The 13,772-nt window shown below is 44.1% G+C and overlaps 1 protein-coding gene across 4 annotated transcripts in view; it reads left to right on the forward strand.

The window, feature by feature from the left end:
* Positions 1-93: 93 nt before the first annotated feature.
* The window catches only part of PTPN6 (protein tyrosine phosphatase non-receptor type 6), a 37,729-nt gene continuing 24,050 nt past the window's right edge, over positions 94-13,772 (forward strand). The window contains exons 1-4 of one of the 4 annotated variants that reach the window (XM_080987149.1): positions 94-261; positions 1,322-1,400; positions 7,425-7,547; positions 9,785-9,979. In XM_080987149.1, the coding sequence (XP_080843275.1) occupies positions 1,387-1,400; positions 7,425-7,547; positions 9,785-9,979 (332 nt within the window). In that variant the 5' untranslated portion in view covers positions 94-261; positions 1,322-1,386. Of the gene's footprint in view, positions 262-1,321; positions 1,401-6,378; positions 6,639-7,424; positions 7,548-9,784; positions 9,980-13,772 lie in introns of those variants that run through there. The other 3 variants (XM_080987148.1, XM_080987150.1, XM_080987151.1) reach the window with 3 other exon arrangements.

The raw sequence follows: 13,772 nt of genomic DNA on the forward strand, positions 1-13,772 counted from the left end.
GATCCACCCAGTCAGGGCCTCCGCAGAAGGTGGATGGGGTGGAGCGAACAGACAGTCCCTCCTCTAGTTACCTGCTCAGGTTCAGCCTCCCCCCCCCTTACACACTCCCTTGTGTATTTATTAACTATAGCTCAGGGAGACGTTCGCCAGGGAAAAGAATGGAGCCTTTTGTGCTTAGAACAGCCATCTGAACTGGGCTTCCTCCTGCTTCTGCTATATCCATGTTACTAAGGAAGAGGCTTCTTGCCCGGGCAGGTAAACGTGAGTTCTGGGCCTTTTCTGTTTGGATTTAATGTGGGTGCCCCAGGGAAAGTTTGCTTTGCTCTAGGCCTCCAGCTTTGGTCCCAGTAACTGCAGCAAAAAGTAGGAGCATATATCGTTCTCTCTTAAAGCAGGTATTGGTAATGTCAGAACGCACACATTGGATTTTTTTACACATCTGGTGGCAACGCAATGTTCTACAAATCTGTTTGGGAAGATGTATCAATGTGATTGAGAGTTGGGATGTAGCGACTTTTACATTCACCCACCCCGTAGCTTCTCGGACTGGTTAAAGAAACTGCAAAAAGGAAGAACGGTAAAATTGGTGTGGTTAGATTGTGAGGGGGTGTTTAAATGGTTGTAACAAAAAACAGAAGCTTCAGGTGAAGAATGAATGATGTGGACTGTGACAGTAATGTGCAAAGAACTTAGTTATACTGGGAGATACAGCCAGCTCTTGAATTCTTAGAAAACAAGAGATTTTTTAAAATAATCTACACATTGATAAGTCTCAGGAAAATGCACACTTGTTGTTAAAACTGTAATGTAGCCAGCATGCCAAAGAGTAAGTGAACAGAGCATTTGCATTGTAAACAAATTTTCTACATATTTTTGCTATTTAGATTTTTTGTTATTTTCTCATGTTACACATTGTCAAAGAGCAGGGAAACAAACAAAACTGTCCCCTGCCCTCCCCAGGAGAAGTGAAAAAAGACTGCTGTGAGGCGAACACCCCTTGGAACAACACAATTTATATACTTTCGTTATTCCTTTCTTAAAATTTAAAAGTCTTCTACCTTGTCTTTCCTCGTGTAGTTTAAGGTGGCAAAAAAATAAAATAAATAAGATGATAACACTTAATCGGGGAGTAAGTTCCATTGAACTCAAGGGGACTTATATCACAGTAGATATGCACAGCGATTGTACAATATTAGTTTCATATATATTTTTTAAAATTACTGGAGACTGATTTCTGTATTATTGATGTTATGTGAGCCGCCTTTGTGCTCACTGAATATTGTATATATTGTTTCTCTCCTTTTCTCTCCTTTCTTTCCAGAAGGACTGTAGGCCGTGGTACCTTGTTTTCTCAAGCTTTCTTAGTGGGGGACCTCTGAGGTCCTGATGCCATCCTGCAGGTATGTCTCTCTCCCATCAGGGATTCGAAACTTTTGCCTAGCAGAGTTGAGGAACCTAATTGATCACTGAAGAATTATATGTGTGAAGGAAAACAAAAACTGCCTGTAAGGAACTGAATCTGGAAGTTTAGTTAACCTTCTGGATTATGGGCACCATAAGCTTTGATGTTGGGGGGCTTTGCTGACCACACATTTTAGCAGAACAGAAAGGCAGTCTTTCAACATCCAACTCTATATGCTTATTTCCCATTAGATAATTTATGACACATAACCATCAAAGTGGGCAATTATGCCTTTAGGATAGGGTTTATTGCTTTTGGTTATCGGTTGGTGGGTGTTTTCACTCTTAAAACCCATGCAGTGGCTGTGCATTCAGTATTTACTGACTAGTACAGTTATACCTTGGAAGTTGAACAGAATCCGTTCTGGAAGTCCGTTTGACTTCCAAAACATTCGGAAACCAACACGCAGCTTCTGATTGGCTGCAGCGAGCTCCTGCAGCCAATCAGAAGCTGCAGAAGCCCCATCGGACGTTCGTCTTCCAAAAATAGTTCGCAAACTGGAACAGTCACTTCTGGGTTTGCAGCGATCAGGAGCCAAAACGTTCGAGAACTAAGCTGTTTGACAATCAAGGTACAACTGTACAGTACTTACTTTTAGGATTCAATAGGGCATTCCAGCCCTGTTCAATGATTTGCGTAATCCATACCCTCCAACATTTCTCTAATGAAAATAGGGACGTCCTATTCCATAATAATAATAATAATGTTATTATTTATACCCTACCGATCTGACAGGGTTGCCCCAGTCACTCTAGGAGGTTTCCAGCATATAGAAAAACATAATAAAATATTAAACGTTAAAAAACCTCCCTAAACAGGGCTTCCTTCAGGTGTCTTCTCAAGGTTGTATTGTTACTTATACCCTCTGATGAAAACAGGGATGTCTGACCATATCCTCCAACATTTCTCCAATGAAAATAGGGATGTCCTAAGGAAAAACAGGACATTCCAGGAAAATGAGGACACTTGGAGGGTCTGCATAATCCCATCTGGCCCCACATTTATTTTCAATTACTTCAGTTTTTTCTGCTTGCCTTGAAATGCTATAGCATTTCATCAAACGTCAGTTTGTTGTGTTGGGAACGGAGATGCCTTGTGGATGGATTTCCCCTTTCCTCTTTTTCTGTCTAAACTCTGTTGAATGGAAAATACAGCTAGTGGATCTGGACATGAGATTGGTGGCAGTTTAAATTATTGTAAGGGTAGTATTGTAAGGCACCTGAAACCAATATCTGAACGGTCCACTATCTATTAGGGAGCTCCAGCCTTTTTGAATCAGTGGGCACATTTCGCATTTTGTGAGTGCCAGTCACAAAATGGCTGCCATGATGGGCTTGGCATAACACAAAACTATTTTTACAGGGTTGCCATATTTCAGAGAGTGAAAATCTGGACACAGAAGCTTGTTTTGAAGAGGGGGGATCAAAGTTGTTGAGCTTTGAAAACAATTTGAAGTTTCTCACTCTTTTTTTAGGAAATTCACAAAATAAATAAATAGATTTTCTGGAAATTCCCCCTGGGTGCTTGAGGGGTGGTTTTTTTTGCCCAGGATGGGGTGTAGTAGTAGTAGTAGTAGTAGTAGTAGTAGTAGTAGTAATTTATTACTATTACTGTTACTACTGAAGAAGGCCACTGTACAATTTTAGCAAAACGACAGCAACATGACCTCCAACATTTCTGATAAAAAAAGATATCCTATTCAATAATAATAATAATAATAATAATAATAATAATACCTCATTCACCTGACTGGGTTTCCCCAACATATATAAAAACATAATAAAACATTAAACATTTTAAAATGTCCCTATACAGGGCTGCCTTCAGATATCTTCTAAGGGTTATCTCCTTGGCTCGGGAGTCACATAACTCTATACCCTCCCCAACATTTCTCCAATGAAAATAGGAATGTCCTAAGGAAAAGTCGGACATTCTGGGATCAAATCAGAAACCGGGATGGCTGTCTCTGGAAAATAGTGACACTCGGAGGGCTTGCAACACTTCCACCTTAAAGAGTAACAATTTTTAATGGCATAAGCTTTCTTGGGCTAGAGTCTTCTTCATCAGAAACATCATTCTCACTAATCTACGAAGCCTATGCAATGAGAGGTTGTTGCTACTGTTATAACTAAGCCGTATATAAATCTTGTGAAATAAATAAAGGTAAAGGTAAAGGTAAAGGTAAAGGTAAAGGTACCCCTGCCCGTACGGGCCAGTCTTGACAGACTCTAGGGTTGTGTGCTCATCTCACTCTAGAGGCCGGGAGCCAGCGCTGTCCGCAGACACTTCCGGGTCACGTGGCCAGCGTGACTAAGTGGCATCTGGCGAGCCAGCACCAGCGCAGCACACGGAAACGCAGTTTACCTTCCTGCTAGTAAGCGGTCCCTATTTATCTACTTGCACCCGGGGGTGCTTTCGAACTGCTTGGTTGGCAGGCACTGGGACCGAGCAACGGGAGCGCACCCCGCCGCGGGGATTCGAACCGCCTACCTTCTGATCGGCAAGTCCTAGGCGCTGAGGTTTTACCCACAGCACCACCCGCATCCCGTAAAATAAATATAAATACATAATTTCCAGAAAGAACGTATTCTCTCTGCCTGCCACACACAATAGCAGCTAACAGGATTAGGATAGCGTAAGGTCTTCTTCGTGTGGGTCTGCAGAGAAACAGAGCCCATTTGTAGTCTCCACGGTGCTTTGACCTAATTTATCTATTTTCCTTGCTCTCTTGTTCTGTGTTCCTCCTCTATATAACAAAAAGTGTATTCACTTAGAAGAAGAAAGTGGTGATGGATTTGCTGCTTCTGGTGCAACCCATCTTAGATGTGGTCAAGATCCAGTCTGAGTACCTCCATCCATCCGCTGAAGACCAGTGCTTTATTAAATCTTTCTGTGGGAATGAAGGCTTGCTACATTTTTTGGTCCTGGAAACCCCATCTAAAGGTTACAGCAATGTTTGTACACTAAATAGAGCCCTTGGCTCTCAGTCTGATTAACTGAAACAGCGTTCTTTTCATCTATTTACCATTGCCATTTTCAGGCCACCTTGGCTCAGCTCTTGAAAATATACCTTCCCTTAAAGTAAGGACTGTGCAGGCATCACTCAGTGTAGTTCCAGTTCAGGGTAGACCAGCAAAGAGTTATAGCAAGGCAATGCAGCTTTGCAAGACAGCATCTCTTCGGAAGGAGGTTCTTGCAACAGAATCACAAGGCCAAGGCGATTGCACAATCCACCTGAGCGGTTGCATGGGGCAGTAAATATTTAAAGGTCAAACACACGTAGCTGTTCTGACCTGTTAGAACAGAATTCACAGAGGTGGGCTGTTTGTTTGTTTTTTGCTTTCTTTCTAAAGTGTTCCTTTATTATGGCCAACCAATATCCACAGAAAATCTGCTGGCTGGGACTGGTGGAAGTTTGTAGTCTCTGGAAGTCAAGTCTGCAAAAAAATAATGGTCCAGAATTACAAGGTTTAGCCCTGAGATCTTGTGTCTTATATATTGTATTTTTTAAAATAAAAAAATGCTTATTTAGTGTTGAAAAGTTTACATTTGCCATCAACACTACCTTTAATTTATGCATTGTATTCCCACCCCCCACCCCCCACCCCCCACCCTCAATGGTGTTCTATGTTTATCCTTTAATGCTGCATTTTTTATCTTATAACTCTCCATATATCCATCCTAAATTATTCGCCTTAATGCTGCTCATATTTCAAATCCTGCTCATGTTTTCATGCAACTATGATAATAATAATAATAATAATAATAATAATAATAATAATTTATTATTTGTACCCCGCCCATCTGGCTGGGTTTCCCCAGCCACTCTGGGCGGCTTCCATAGAAACAAAAAATACAGTAAAATATCACAGATTAAAAGCTTCCCTGAACAGGGCTGCCTTAAGATGCCTTCTAAATGTCAGGTAGTTATTTATCGCTTTGACATCTGATGGGAGGGCGTTCCACAGGGCGGGTGCCACTACCGAGAAGGCCCTCTGCCTGGTTCCCTGTAGCTTTGCTTCTCGCAATGAGGGAACTGCCAGAAGGCCCTCGGCACTGGACCTCAGCGTCCGGGCAGAATGATGGGGGTGGAGACGCTCCTTCAGGTATACTGGGCTGAGGCCGTTTAGGGATTTAAAGGTCAACACCAACACCAACACTTTGGTGTAAAGAACAATAGTTCTTTAGATGTTCTATGAAAGGTCTCCAATCCTCAGAGAATGTTTCGTCATTTTGATCTCTTCATTTTTGCTCTTAGCCTTGCCAGTTCCGCAGACTCCATCTTCCTCCTTTCATACTGTAATTTTATGTTGTGAACCGCCCTGAGATCTATGGATGAAGGACATGATGCAAATTTAATAAATAAAAAAACAAAAAAACAATAATTCCCCCAATAGTAACTTACCACACTGTATGCATATAACCACTTGATAGGCTCCTTCCCTATATCATCTTGCCAGGCTGTGAGAAAAATCTTACCACACTTCTCCATCTGATCACAAATCTAGGGAAGTAGCCAGAGAGTGGCAAAATTTTCCCTGCCTCTGGACTGAATAGTACGGGCAACAAAGCTTACCAGATGGTTACATGAGCATGCTGTGTATGCTGTGCCTTGACAAACAGTCCTTTGTATCCATCCCGTATCCCGTACCTTTCTTGGGTACCACTGTTTTCGTATCATCCCTGCATTTGTTGCCGGTGTCTGTTCCCCACAGGTGTCAGTTAAACGTGCCATCTTGCCCTCGCAGCCTCCCTCCCCACAAAAAAAGCCCCAGAAATACTGGTGCAGGGGGGAGGAGGGAACGGAAGGAGAGGGACCCAAAAGGAGAAGCAGAAGTGTATGCAGAGCAGCTTGCATGTATAGGGGCGATAAGTTAGATATGCTTCCTGTTCCTGTAGTAGTGAACGCCAGCTCTGAACTGTGCACTTGCCTCGGTTGGGTCTGTCTGCCCCTACCCAGCAACCCAAATAGACATTGGACACCATGGAAGCCAGGAGGCCGAGGAAACGTGTGATGTAGGTGGACAGAGGCAGCGAAGGAACATTTAAAGTTAGCGAGCCTCACCACGTCGATGCTGACTCCTCCTTTATCGACATCTTAAAGCGAGTCCCTCCAGTTGTTGCTATTATTTTGCTGTTTTTTCGGTTCCGCCTGCTGCCTGCCGACGATAATGAGGTAAGGAAAGAGCTGGGAATGCAAATGGAAGGCCAACCCCTTCTTTATCCCGGACTTTGAAAGTTCCTGCCCCGGGACTACAGCTAGGATGTTGTGTTATGCGTGAGTGGAAGTAGAAGGAGGCCGTTCTGTTAGTTGTGTAGAGCTTTATGGATTTGGCAGCTGGAACTGAGAGAGAGTCCAGAGCTCTCAATGGCTGGCATTTTGCTCCCTCAGGAAAGTTGCCTACATAGGGGTCATCCAGACTGCCTTTTGTGTCACATTTCTAGGTACAGTTCCACACTTTAAAGCACCATGTCTGAGCGCTTTTTTTTTTTGCCCAGGCACTTTCCCCACAAAAAACCCCATTATTTACCGCTAGATTGGAGCAAACGCCAATCTGCAGGAAACCCAGATTGCTGTTTGTTCCAATTCAGCATTAAAGAGCAGCTTTTCTTGGGGAAAGTGTGAACCTGGGTCTAGAGAGCACTTAGGGTGAAAGGAAAATGTGGATGTGCCGTTGATGAAGGACAGCTGAATGTGTGACATGAACGCCTTGAAAAGCTCACTGGTTGATGTTGCCTTTGAACATGCATGTGCGAACTAGGGTTTTGCTGGAACTAAGTGGAGGGGAGAGGATTCTGGGAGAAGAATGTCTGCCTTCTGGCCCTTCTTGAGATGTAGTAGTCTTGAGGGATCCTCCTCATGATGACTGAGTTGAGCAAGCTGCATCCTCCCTCCATTTCTCCCAGTTTATTATTATATCCTCATTTTCCTACTCTCTCTCTCTCCCCCCTCGTAATCCAGGTGGTTCCACCGTGACCTGAGTGGCATCGATGCTGAGGTCTTACTCAAAGCACGAGGCGTTCATGGAAGTTTTTTGGCTCGCCCCAGCCGGAAGAACAAGGGAGATTTTTCCCTTTCTGTCAGGTAATCGTCCAAGCACCATTCTCCTTCCCTTCCACGGACCTCTCCATGGGACTGTCTGTCCATTCGCCTGGACCCACCTCACATAAATAGTTCAGCCCTACAGACGCACAGAGGGTTTCCCTCTGCGATTGATGGGGGTAACAGCCGCTTGTGCCTGTCCTCATAGTTAATTTTTAAAGTGGTATCCAGAAAACTCTGAGGCAAACTGAAACAGAGGTTTCAAAAGTCAGTCTGGGTGGGAGAGCGCAGACTGCAGCATGTATGGGTTGAATGAAGGGGTTAAAGAGAGATGTGGGACCATAGGGGGCTTGTTGCCTTCTCCTTCTGCCTGGACAGCACAGTTGGCCAGAGCGTGGTGCTGATAACCCCAAGGTTGCAGGTTCAATCCCTGTATGGGACAGTTGCAATTGCAGGAGGCTGGAATACATGATCCAACTCATAAGATTTCCAGGATCTGGGAGTGAATTTTTCTGGGTCAGAGCAAGTAAAGTAGAGCCCTTTTTTTTGCAGGGGATGGGGGGATATGGGAGAGTTTTTGGTAAGCTCAGGGTGGAGGCCAGTGAAAAAACAATACAGTGGTACCTCGGGTTACAGACGCTTCAGGTTACAGACTCTGCTAACCCAGAAATAGTACCTCAGGTTAAGAACTTTGCTTCAGGATGAGAGCAGAAATTTGCGGCGGCGGCAGGAGGCCCCATTAGCTAAAGTGGTACCTCAGGTTAAGAACAGTTTCAGGTTAAGAACGGACCTCCAGAACGAATTAAGTTCTTAACCCGAGGTATCTCTGTATGTTAAAACTAAGGTGGACCGGAAATGGAGCAAGAAGAAGAAAAATAGCTGTTTCTCCTTCCCTAACCTACTTTTCTGGCAGCTAGATCCCCGTTCCACCCCTAAACAATGGGCAGGCCAGATTTAGTTAGGCCAAGGAAGCCCAGCTTATAAGCTTACTTCTCCCTCAGTTGCCAACCAATTGCCCATGTTGACAGCATCTGGAAAGCTGCCAGAAACTGGAGTTGGAAGGTCCTGTTCTGCCATTGGGCTGAGGGTGCAGACACTCCCTTAAGGCTGTGGACTTCCTTCACCAGCTTCGTGGTCGTGCTAGACACATGCTGGGGCAGATGCTGTCTGCTTAGTTCTTCTCCATCTCAGGGATGTGAAAATCCAGCTGCTTGAGACATTTCACTAGAACCACAGACTCACGGTCAGAAAGCTCCTCCTGATGTTTCGTGTCTGTCGTGGATCCACCTTCCATGGATGCTTTAGTTGAGATTTCGGCATTGCAGGGGGCTAGACTAGAAGACCCTTGGGATCCCTTCCAACTCTACAGTTCTATGATCATACTGAAATTTCTTACCTGAACTAGTCTTTTATTTTCATACAGAAATTCCCCAGAACCCCCAGATTTGCTTTGTATGCCATTTCAAATAAAAACACCTTTGGTAACTATTCCATGTCCCATAGAATTCTCTGGTTTGCTTCAGAAGGAAAGAAAGCTCTCACTGTTTATTATCTGGAAGAAACTTATCTGGAAGTGTGCACATGCGTAATGGGAGCCATATCCTTTGGATAACATCTTTTCCGTTTCCCTGCCACAAATTATTATCTGGTACAGTGGTACCTCGGGTTACATATGCTTCAGGTTACATACGCTTCAGGTTACAGACTCCGCTAACCCAGAAATAGTACCTCGGGTTAAGAACTTTGCTTCAGGATGAGAACAGAAATCGCACGGCAGCAGCGGGAGGCCCCATTAGCTAAAGTGGTGCTCCAGGTTAAGAACAGTTTCAGGTTAAGAACAGACCTCCGGAACGAATTAAGTACTTAACCCGAGGTACCACTGTACTCCACTATGAGAGTGTGTACACACAATACCTTTAAAGTATCTTCAACCCCCCAGCCGATGAATCCTGGCAATTGTTGTTTGTACAGGTACTGGGAATTGTAGCACCATTGGGGGTAAGCTACAGTTCCCAAGATTCCTTGTTTGCGTGATGTGCTTTGAATGTGCTTTAAAGATAATAGTGTGTCTGCAGCCTAAATGAAAGGCGGAAGTTATTTTACTTGTCTCGGGCCGAGTGCTGGCATTTAAAACGAGTGCTGAGGTTAAACCCTGCTGATGAAAACACACCCCAGTTAACCCATGAAAGCAGCTTAATCCTGCCTCCCTTCACTCCCCTCCACAATTTCTAGCACCTCCAACTTTTCTTGACCAGGTGCTTTTCTGCCTCTCCTTGCAGGATCGGTGACCAGGTAACCCACATCCGTATCCAGAATACGGGGGACTTTTATGACCTCTATGGAGGAGAGAAGTTTGCCACTTTGTCAGAACTGGTTGAATATTACACACAGCAGCAGGGATCCCTGCAAGATAAGGATGGGACCATCATAGACCTGAGGTATCCGCTGAACTGCTCTGATCCAACAACAGAAAGGTAAGGAGAAAGCAGGCCCGTTTATGCCTCTAACTGAGCACCACCTCTGCCCTATCCTGGGTGGATTATTTCTCTTCCCCCATCTCAATATTTCCCCCTTTAAAAAAACTCTTCGGTCCTTCGTGTACGAAGAGATCCGCCCCACCCCGGATCTGTAGATCTCACACAATCTGCCTTTCGCCTTGTGAAAGTTTCAATATCGGCCCAACTTATTTTTAGAAACTGGATTTCCTCTGATTTTACTATTTTTGGCACGCATGAAAACTGCGGTGTAGGTGAGATGCAGAGATCTTGCATTAAATACGCAGCATAAGTCTTATCTGACCAAGCAAAATACCCTTTTTGGCTTCTCTCTCTCACACACACAGAATTTCTCTTATCAAATCAGATGGGCTTTTGGAAATCCACTCTGCTTGATATTGCGGGGTTGGAGTGCTGGATAGGTTTGTGCTCCCGCTCCCAGTTCATCAATGGTGTCACCTTACAGGAAATATGTACGTTTTGTCCTCTCTTCAGTTTGTGTGGCTTTTTGTGCATCCAAAACTCAGCAGTTGGTCAGGGAACCTACTGCTTCCTCCCTTGCGGTTGGAAAGTTCTGCCCTCTAGGCACTTATGAAAGCTTTTCAGCTCTCTTCTTCCTCCACCCCCACCCCAAGATTTTCCATCATGTGGCTTCCTCCTTAGTGAGGGCTGTGAAGCTTAACTGTTTCCTCCCTGAAGAGGAGGGAGCCCACTCAACAACTGCAGGTCTGGGTCATTCTTAAAGCTTTGAGAGGGTGAGAATAGCAGCTCCACAGGTGGGGGCTTTTCATATATAAAAGTTTCTAAAATAAAGTCCAAAGGAACTGCAAAATTTCCCCAAGAAGCACCTTGTTTATTTTCCTCTTGAGTTTTATGCCCTGCCTTTCGGTCAGATTCATTTGACTTTAACTGAAACCAGGCATGCAAAACTTAGGAGTCCAGTGTAACCTTGTCAGCCAGCCAGGCGCCTTTGGACCTGTGAGCAACTGCTCAACTTTTGCAGTCCAAGTCAGGCAGCAGAAACAGGACACATCTAGCTTTTGCTCTAGGTGGGTCACAATTGTTGGCATCGGTCTGTCTCGAGAGACAATGGAGTGTGTGTGGGCGGGGGGGGTGAAGTCAAACTGCTGCGTTAGCAATACCGAATTGACCTCTCCAGGGGCACAAGCCTGGGCAGTGTGTCTGGAGGTTCTGGGCTGCCCAAATGGCAAGACTCCCCTCTCTGCCTCCCAAAGGAAAGCAGAGCAATACATTTGGCACCAGTTTGGCTGCAGGAGTTGCAGGAAGGAGGCGTACAAGGCGCCACCCAACTGTCTTAGGGATGCCACTCTGGATTTGTGTAGGATTTTCTCCTTAGCTTTTTCTTTTCCAACTATATCCCACAAGTGTCACATTTAAATGCTTTCAGCTTAAATTAGTTACTATATTACAGGATTGCCTGTTTATTCTTGGTTATAGGAGGTAGCTGTCCTTGTTAGCATCAGCATAGAGGGTCCCACTGTTGTAAACAAAAATTGCCCTTTTCCCTTATGGGGTATCCAAGAGCCCATATAGAGTCCTTACATAGCTTCCCTATTGGTAGGAGAGAATAATAGAGGCCAACCAGAGAATATTGAGAAGCAAAGCAGCTAGTAAGCTTGATCTTTATTGATCTGTTGCAACAGGGTGCTCCCTTCACCTGCAGGAGAGGAAGAGGAACCCCGTAAAATGGTGCGCAAGGCCCCCCTACAATACTTTTGGCCCATTGTCATGGGTCTTGAGGGTAGGATGCAAACCGCACAGGCCTTATCTAATCTCATGGCCCTTCTAACGGTTTGAGACACACAAAAAGCTTAACTGCTGGGCTGCAGAGCAATAATTTCTCCCTGTCCCGCCTCATATCTGCCCATGTTTATCTTCTGATCCGTGTGCCTGTTGGGCTAGCAGAAGCAAATATGCGGTCACTGTGGATGCCTCTTATTTGCTAGTGTATTTGCTGCGTACATCTATCTTAGAATCACAGAATTGTAGAGTGGGAAGAGACCCCGACGGTCATCTAGTCCAGCCCCCTGCAATGCAGGAATCTCAACCTCCGGTTATAGGGCAGTATATAAATTCAATAAAATAACTACTACTACTAAAGCATCCGCGACAGATGGCCATCTTGTTTTCTTTCCTAATGGAATAAACAGAAAGAGTCCATAATTACACTCCACAGAACTTGATTTGTGTCAGGTCAACAGTATCCTTAAAAACACACAAACTACCACCACCACAACTAAGGATGACAACCAACCCATATACCACACACCACACCACACACTTGCCCTGCGTTGTTTCTTCACCTCTGCAGAGAGATAGAGGCTCTGGGCACCCTTCCTTGACATATGGCTAAAATAATCCAAGCTCCTTAATGCCTGAACACCATCCAGAAATAATAATAATAAAAGGATTGGTTAACCACTCTGCTCTGTGGCCTAGAGAGCCTCACTCACAATCATTGTTCAACTTGGACTGTAAAAGATGGTATAGTCAGGGTATTATGCTATAATTTCAAAACACATTTGTAACAAGTTGAGGCTCTCTGGGTTGATTAAAGAATGCTTAATTGATTTGTGTATTTTCAGTGATTAATTAATCAATTACATTTATATTTGAAAATTACCAGAATATTAGGACAGGCCCCTTTTTAAGAGAGTGAAGGAAATGTAAGAAAACCTAAAGTTTAACTTACCAAGGGGAAAACCCGACCCCTCTTAGAAGTTAAAAAGGGCGGCCATCTTTAAATATGCTATTTTTCATTTCCTGTCACAACAACGTGCCAAAACTAAAGTAGACTTAAAAAGCAAGTGTAGCTTTAACTCCTCCGATTAATCAACAGACATATTAGTTCATTATTCTATTGACTGAAGCTTGGTGTCCCAGCAAAAAGGTATGCTAAAGTTCAGATAAACGTTCAGGCTTTTCAGTCAGGCAAAATGAGACTGAGATGCAAAACAAGTGTGACAAATTGTCATTGTAAGTTTTTCCAGCTGAGGAGCAAAATGTCAGGATTTTGGCCCCAAACGCAAGAAGACATCTTGTTGTTGTTGTTTAGTCATGTCCGACTCTTTGTGACCCCCTGGACCAGAGCACACCAGGCACTTCTGTCTTCCACTGGATAATAGCAAGTCTGGCCAGGCCCCTGTTTGGAAGTCATGCATCCTTTCATCCATACAAGTTGTCTCTGGTCCAGGGGGGTTGGCAAGACCACCAGAGTCTTGCCACTGTGAACTCCACTGGCCAGAAGGATTGAAGGTTTTCCATGCCCTTTTATTCCCTTGCAATCCTCTGTTTTTGTTTTTGTTTTAAATATAGCTTCTGCCATCAATAGTGCCTTCATCAGATAGTGTAGCATTTTTAGCGTATTTTCAAAACTGTTTTAAAAACTGTGTACCATGTTGTGCTATTTTTTAAAAAATGAAAGAAAACCAAGTTTCCATAGTAGATGGAGAACAGCAGGCATGTTCTATGGAAGATTCTGCAAAGTACTAACTTCCATACAAAGAACTTGGAAAGGGGTGCTCTCTAATCAGGGACAGAAATCTTATTGGTTCTTTACATTATATACAGGAACACAATATTGGAAATTAGCTGGGAGAGAGAAAGAGAGAGAGAGAGCCACAATCTACCTCTCAAACACAGGTGCAGAGCAGTGGCTGCGACTTCTGGTTCAAATCTAACTTCTGTGATGAACTCCCCAAGAAGCCATTCACCACAAGATACAGGTGGTGATTAGGATGATAATGACCTA

The sequence above is a fragment of the Podarcis pityusensis genome (assembly GCF_964106645.2).
Source record: "Podarcis pityusensis genome assembly, chromosome: 17".
Classification (NCBI taxonomy): Eukaryota; Metazoa; Chordata; class Lepidosauria; order Squamata; family Lacertidae; genus Podarcis; species Podarcis pityusensis.